This window comes from Capsicum annuum, chromosome 11, assembly GCF_002878395.1.
Source record: "Capsicum annuum cultivar UCD-10X-F1 chromosome 11, UCD10Xv1.1, whole genome shotgun sequence".
Lineage (NCBI taxonomy): Eukaryota > Viridiplantae > Streptophyta > Magnoliopsida > Solanales > Solanaceae > Capsicum > Capsicum annuum.
This window is the reverse complement of record NC_061121.1, coordinates 16510857-16518716: the sequence shown is the minus strand read 5'-3', so window position 1 is coordinate 16518716 and position 7860 is coordinate 16510857. Positions and strand designations below refer to the sequence as shown.

The following is a 7860-nucleotide window of genomic DNA, read 5'->3' as shown; positions in this document are numbered from 1 at the left end:
AATTTTTAATATCGTACACGTTTCCAAGAACAGTCGTGTTTTTACAATCTTGCTTGACCTCCAACTAATTGTGGTTTTTAGCTCTTATTAATTTTTTACAAGGCAATTACACCTCAATAGAAAGGAATATTTCGATAGAAAAGCTCGGTTATTTACTCAGGCCCCTGTGCAAGTTAAACTTTACCAGTAGTAGTGTCAAGATTTATCAAAAACAATCTCAGTACCAGCAAAGGTAGGGGTCACCCTTCCCCAAACCCCACTTGTGGGACTATACTACGTATGTAAAAGTTAAAAAGACATCACATTTGCCTAAACTCCGCCCAAGATCACTACCCTGCAAAGGTAGGGAGGAATATACTAGACATGTTGCAAAAGAACCCTCAAAGTTAAAAGTTGTAAATCTCTTCAAGTTTTGCCTTTGGATGCATACTTCAAAGAAAGGACATAACATATGATTCTTGAAGCAAAAATATGGGTTACTTCAAATTAGACATGTGAAGGGCTAATATATAAGATCATAAATGGTATGAACTAAAACTTATAAAGATCCATCCAACATCAATCAATTTGACAAAATCTAGGCTCAAATCAATCAATTTGACAACATATTTTTGGCATGAGCACTTCGTTTTGTGGTAGATGATAAATTAAATTCGAAATACATTCCACTAAGCAAACTTGACATGACGTTACATCAGTGTGAAAATCCTACATTACGGCATCCAATTTTCTGTTTGAGTCCTTCCCTTGTTATCTCAGTAAGATTCAAATAGCCATCAGAGAAGGTGAGCCGGGAAAAGCCAACTTGTGCACAGGTAAATTGGCTGATTAACAGTTAGCTTGAACTAGAAAACAAGACGGAAGCAGAATTTGAGATCAGTGGTAAAATTTTATGAAGGGTTGGTAACTACAACATCTAGTAAACAAGATGCTTACATAACGAAAGACAAGCAACAACCATAATCTGAGTTGTGTATTAGCAGTCATTTTTTGTTTGAAGCTCCAGAAGAAGGCGACATGAGATCACAGTTCCCCATTTCATGTACAAATATCTGAGGGGGCTCTTCTCTGTCAAAAGCAATCAAACATTTTACAGGGGTTATACAGGGGAGGATGACGAAGAACATACCCAATTTTCATATTTATTAAACAAATTTGCCTTACATTTCATTAGCTTCTTGGTATGAATAACTAGATGCGACTGCTAAAAGTAATCCATCATGACTATATGATAGAGAGACGACACTGTTGGGATATCTTGACATCTAAAGAAAGAACACCGTAGAAATTGACTGAGATCCATGAATTGGTTGAAAGTTAAAACAAGCAAACAGTGATACAGCAAATCTCAAATTGAAATAAACAGAAGCAGTAGCTAAAGTGGAATGTGTGATACACATGGATTTAGATATCAACTGACAAGTTTTACTTTTGAATGTTGCTCAAGTAAGAAAAAGAGATCTCTTCACTGAACTTTACAACCACAAGATTTCTTTCAACACTACGATGTCAACCAATTGATATCAAAACTGCAATTATAAGTTTATAACTGCATATCACCTTTGGGGAAGTGTAATATCTGATTGACAAACAAAAACATTACCTCAAATATTCGTTTCCTTCCTCGAGCATCCCACAAGGTGGCATATCCATCATTGTCACCAGTAACAAATGAACCGATAATGCTGGGAAAAGAAAAGTTACGGTGAATATAACTTCCTACTATAAGTTCTAACAATACAGAAGGCTGAAACTAGATAATCACATACGATGGGTTAAATGCAATGTCGTTAATTGTTACAAGATGACGCCTCCCATCTTTAACCTTTGGATGACATCTAAATGCATACCTACAAAAGTAGAAACAAAATTAATTAAGAGATTCACAAAAAGAGAGTTTTTAGAATGAGAAATCCATAGTAACCATACACTGAGAAATTTCAGTTGCACAACTATTTCATTGTTCTACAGAATGTTTAAAATCTACAGTTTGTTTTAGACCACAAGTTTCTTCATTTTTAACCTCAATGCCTAACAAACACCATCACATAAATTGGGATAGAGGGAGTAGTTGTCTTCACATCCTTGAGGATATGCTAATGTCAAGAATTCGCCAACATTTGATCTGAAAGTGGACACCATGACAGGGAGATGGAGCAAAACAAGTTCTTTGCAGGTTTAAGAGGTACCAGTTCATGTACTGTATAAGGAAAAAAGGTCTCCCCATGGTGAAGGAATATGTTGTTGTGGCATTTGAAAGCCAACCAGACACCATATTCTGAAAAATATCACTAACTTGATATATGAACTGAACTGCTTACATTTGAACCTAAAATGTGCCTAGCATGAATGGGTTAATCTGGACAGAATCACCATACAGTAGCCTGATATACTACAAACTTTCATCTTTTCAAACAAAAACAGTAAAACAAACTTTTACCGACCCCTCATTTAAGCTGGATTTGCAGATGTACTCCAGAAGAACTCGCCCATCAATTGATCCAACAACAAATCCTGCACAAAGAGGTTATCCAGAAGGAAGTTGATGAATCAATTGAAACAAAGGTAAGATAAAATATAAGCAGGAGATAGAAACTTGTGATGGAGAAAAACTTTTTCCTGTTGTCTAGGCAATATAATACAACATACACAGTGCAGTCTAGCCAATATAATATGGAAAATACAAAAGACTGAAAAAAACCAACATAATTATACCATTCTGCAATCTTTTCTTTTTATGGTTCCCTTCTGTGGTCATGTTATCAAAGGTGAAAAGAGGAAGAGAAAAAAGAAGCACAGATCTATTGGGGCTTTAAACTCAAAGCGCTAATAAAGCAGGGGCTTTTAATGCAGAAAGGCACAATTGACGGGAAAGATACATATAAATACCAAACCAAAGCACCAGCGAAGTTGGGTGAAGCAAACAACCTATTTTATACCTAGGTTTGGTATAATTTCAAGGCTTAATCTCGCCTCAAGTATGTCATTGACTACACCATTTGCAGTGAAGTACCTTTTCTTATAAGGGTACCAAGAAGGTACTAAAAGGTTACAAAAACAACATAAAGCATTAGAAAGAAATACACACCACTAGATTTTTCTTCCAAACAAACCCAGGAAATCCATTAATTGGCTCAAACTGCCTATTGAACTACTACTTCAACACCAGAAGAAAAAATTCTGCAAACAGCTACCTTAGACTCCAGAAATAGGAGATTTAAAAGGCCTTGTTCCTTTCCAGCCATATTGTCTAGAAAATGCAAAATGGCATAGTCATCCATATCTACTTGTTAACGTCGTGAGTAACCTGTTGTTGCCCACCTTGTAATAGACATTTTAAATTCTGAGGCATCACCCATGTAATACCAGGCAGCTCTGCAATGGATAAACAGGTTCTCAACTGTTCATTGATCTTCTTGACACACGTAGCATCGATTACATAATACAAAACCCCTCTTTTGCAGATTATTCTGTGTTAAACATGCCCCCCATGTTGCAACCCGCCCAAAGCATGGTACTTTAATAGGAGCCTTAAGTCTCCCATGGCCAAGAAGCCTCCATTAACCTGATTGATTTGTTAACAGGCTGTAGCAATTCCTAACTGAGAATTGTATGTCCTAGTGCTTGCTGCCAGATTAGGGAATCCACCTTATAATGAAATACTTGTATGCATAACAGAGATCTTTATATAGAACTATTCATCAACTTTAAAGAAGACACTTAAATCTTTTGTATTCTTTTTTCTTTTTAATTCAATGGGGTGAAGGGGTGTGTGATTGGGGCCATGAAATCACAAGATAGTTGATACTAGAATTTTGGTAAGAGTACCTTTAGGATTAAAAATTGGCCGTATACATTTTACTTTGATGCCTTTCGTGTGAACTGATGTCTTATAACTTCGTATGTCATATATATTAACTGAGGAGCCAGCAGAAAACATCAAATTTAATCCACATAGTGACATTGACTCCACATCTGAAACTAAGCTGTTCAAGAATCCATGAGATTGTGTTGAACGAGCATCCCAAAAATTTATCTTTCTATCCCAACCAGCAGTAACTATTTGACCTACAAATAAAAAAAAAAGAAATTTAACGAGAGAAACTTGACTGAATATTCATACCCTTAAAGCATCAAACTTGTGGGCAGAACAGTCAGTGTCCTCTCCATTTTGACACATTATGTTGAACATATATCCAAAAAAATCAAATTCCCCAACAAAGAAACTGATTAATAGATCCTCTACATTAGGAATATGTATCACTCCCTCCATTTCAATTGTTTGTCTTACTTTCCTATTTAGTCCGTTTCAAAAGGAATGTCTCTTCCTTTTCTGGCAACTCTTTAATTCCAACTTTCCATGTAGCATGTTTAAGAGCACAAAAAAGGGCCTTTTGGTTCATTTTACATATATTTAATTTAAGAAAACAAAATTCAAAAGTTTTATTTACTTTCTTAAATTCGTGTCAAGTCGAAAACAGACAAACAAATTGAAAAAGAGGGAGTAATAGAATTATTCTGCTTAATACATCAATTAGCTTATGAAAAATCCATTAGCTTTGAAACTTGCAAACACCTAAAATTCACTGCAATCATTGCGCTGAATAACATGAGTTGTCTTTCTCCAAGGCAAAATTTTTTGATAACCTTCTCCAAGGCAATTTTTAATGAAATAAGTCAAGAAGTCACCATATTGAATTTTCAGAGTTATCAATATCTTACATGTTTCGGCAGAATATTCAACACAGGTTGCTAAATCACCATGATTTCCCACAGAGGCTTTAATGCCTGAACCCAAATCATACCTAGGAAGAAGGACAATCCAAAAAAAGACCCTAAGGTCAAGATCATAAGATTTGCAATGCATTCCCCAGAGAATGTGCCAGAAAACATGAGAAAAACTGCTTCTAGCTCTAAGCTCAGCATATAAGCTTCTTTTATTCCTTTTTTTTTTTTTCTTTACTCACATGAAAAGTTTTCCGTTTCAGTTAATGCAACACAGAATGAAAGGGCTTATCCTGTGCACTATGTGCTCTTAGTGCAGGGTAGGGAGACTTGGTAAAATAACATTTGACAAGAGAAACTACCCAAGTAGAAACCAGGACCAGAAACCTGTTAACTGAACCATCAGAAGCAGCACTAAAGCACACCCTTTCGCTCTCAAAACAGCAATCAAGAAGTGCAGCTTCACCGGGAGCTTCCATTCGGAGCTTAGAGCTATCAACATCGTACAATCGAAGACTCTACAAATAAATTATTTTGCATAACATACGTAAACGAACTAGAGATTAATAATACAAAATGTAGAAACCCCTAAAACCCCGCAAATTGGAAGGAATGAAATTAGAGGATTATATATCTGAACCCAACTAGTATAAAATTGCAGCCAATTTTCTTCTTTATCCAGATGAACTCTTTTTTTATTCACCCTACGAGCTCCCACCCTCTGTGCTTCATGACTCGAATCCACTACCTCAGAGTTGGAGGTGGAGGGTGCTTACTGCTTACCTTCAGAGCAACCCTATGTAGTCATCCAAATGAACTTTTTTCTTTAATCCCTACATAAGAGTTCCCACCCTTTGTGCTTCGTTGGTGACTCGAACTCCATTTGGTCATCCTAATGAACCTTTCTTTTAAACCCTCCATTGGAGCTCCCACCCTTTGTGCCCCCTTGGTGATGACTCAAACCCACAATTCAGTGTCGGAGGTGGAGGATGCCTAACATCCAAAGTAACCCCATCTTGCCATCCAAATGAACTTATTTTTTTATTTTAACCTCTTGCTATGAGCTCCCACCTACATACTTCCTTGGTAACTCAAACCCACAACTTCAGAGTGTGAGGTGAAGTGTGCTTACTATCCGAACAACTCAATTTTGTCATCCAAATGAACTCAAATCGATACATACAAAACCAAAAAAAGAAGAACAATATATAGAGGAAATTAAAGGGGGTTTGTTATACTTACAGAATCCCAAGAAGAAATAAGCAGATTATTCGAATGTGGTGCGAATCGAATTCTTGAAATTGCATCCCGAATTGGGTTATCCAAATTCAATGAAACAGTATTATTCATTGTTACGGAATTCTCCAAATTCAGTGTCAACTGTTAACCCTAACTAAAAATGGGAAATTCTCCAAATTCAGTATTATCGGAGTGTTCAGAAAAAATTTGAAAATTTTCCCGCCTAATTTGCTAGCAAAATTTTTCCTAGTTTTTGAAATGTTGTTGTTGACCACCTGACTTTTAAATGGGGGTCTCATTCTATGGGTGTGTTTGGTGGGATAGAAAATATTTTGTTGGGAAATTATTGGGGTTTTACTTAATTTTTTAAAAATTTTTGGCGAATGGAGAGTAAGAAAAAAACATTATCTCGAGACTATGTTTATGTAATTAGCAAAACATTGTGTGAGCAAGTTGAGGTGGGAGTGGTGGTTCTAGAGTGGAGTGGGCGGAATGGTCAAGGGATGGGGACATTTTTGTCTTTTTCAGAGAAAGATATTTTTCAAAAAATTTGTTCAATTAAATATTTGAGATGAGAAAATATTTTTTGATTTTTTTCGTACCAAAGACACTCTATGTCTCTTAAATTCATCTGCAAATTAAATTTACAAGTTCCAATTATATAGTATTTTAATTGGAAAAAAGTTATATTTGTATTTGTACTCTTACGAATATGTTATATTTGTTTTTCAGTATACCTTTTTGACATATTTGTCCTTTTGCATCCAACTTTAGGGTCATTTGCTCTTGTTAACTATTCATATTCGAAAATTTTATCATGGATGAGATACACATATTACGAGCCAGATAATAGTTGTATTAGATAGTCTCATACTTTGCCAAGTGGTAATTGGGCCCCACTTTCTACTCCTCCCCCACTTTCTACTCCTCCCCCAACCCTCTCTCTCGCTCGCATCGATCACCGGCCCCCGTCGCCGTCGCCGACCGTCGGCGCCGACCCGGCCCGATCTCCGGGCCCGACCTCCGGCCCCCGGCGCCGCCCAAACGGCTCTCTCTTTCTCTCTCTCCCTACCCTCTCACCCTCCCTCTCGCACCGGTCCCCGGTCCCCGACGCCGTCGCTAACCTTCGGCGCCGACCCGACCCGACCGCCGGCCCCGACCTCCGGTCCCCGGCGCCGACCCGATCGCCGGCCCCCCCACCCCCCACCCTTACCTGTCCTGTCCGTACCCCCCCTCCCAGCGGGGTACACCAGCCCTCCCCCCACCTCGGCCTTCAGCCAACCAGCCGCCGCCCGGTCTCCAGCCGCCACCCGCCGCTCCGTCTCCAGCAACCGCAGCTCCAAGCGTAATCCGGTGACTTCTAACCTTTGTTATTTTCGTTATTTCATATTCCATTTTATTTCATTATTTCATATTCCATTCTTAGTATTATGCTAGTAGTAGCCCCTGTACCTTGACTTGCGAGGAATTTGTGGACATTGTCTGTTGTCTGTTGTTGTTGTTGCTGTGGTCGTTTCTTTCACTGCTTTGGATTGGGTTATTGGCTGGGAACCTGTATTTGGGGCGGTGGGTGTTGAGTCCGGTGGTGTTTGCCCCCTAATTGAGTATAGTTTTGTTTCGGGAGTATTCCTTTGAATTTGTGTGAGTCTTGTATTTCCTTGTTGCTGATTTGATACTACCACCGTGTATATCTGTATATTTTCCTATACTCTCGTGTAGTTGTGGCTGTGGGCGGTAATGGGTGGATAGGGTCATGTCCGAGGGGGTTGGGGAGTGGGGCCGTGGTGGGGGCAGGGATGAGCAGAGGGCGGGAGTGGGAGGGGGGCCAAGGTTTGGCCGTGGGGAGGGGGGGTAGTAGAGGGCGGGACGGTAGGCTGAAGGTTGGGTCTTGGAATA

General features: G+C 38.8%; 1 protein-coding gene across 4 annotated transcripts; it reads right to left on the bottom strand.

Moving 5' to 3' along the window:
- Nucleotides 1-486: 486 nt before the first annotated feature.
- On the bottom strand, nucleotides 487-6452 carry LOC107853278 (mitotic checkpoint protein BUB3.3). 4 transcript variants are annotated; one of them, XM_047399544.1, is made up of 10 exons: nucleotides 5968-6452; nucleotides 5088-5243; nucleotides 4723-4805; nucleotides 3829-4068; nucleotides 2445-2514; nucleotides 1770-1850; nucleotides 1604-1685; nucleotides 1165-1265; nucleotides 937-1068; nucleotides 487-845 (listed from the first exon to the last, which is right to left on the bottom strand). In XM_047399544.1, exons 1-9 carry the CDS (start codon nucleotides 6030-6032, stop codon nucleotides 984-986), a joined length of 963 nt encoding a protein of 320 aa, XP_047255500.1. In that variant the 5' UTR covers nucleotides 6033-6452; the 3' UTR covers nucleotides 487-845; nucleotides 937-983. The 4 variants fall into 4 exon arrangements, with proteins under 4 accessions (XP_047255500.1, XP_047255502.1, XP_047255499.1 ...); XM_047399546.1 differs by having other exon boundaries at nucleotides 5113-5217; nucleotides 5968-6451; XM_047399543.1 differs by having other exon boundaries at nucleotides 5113-5243; nucleotides 5968-6450.
- Nucleotides 6453-7860: the final 1408 nt, after the last annotated feature.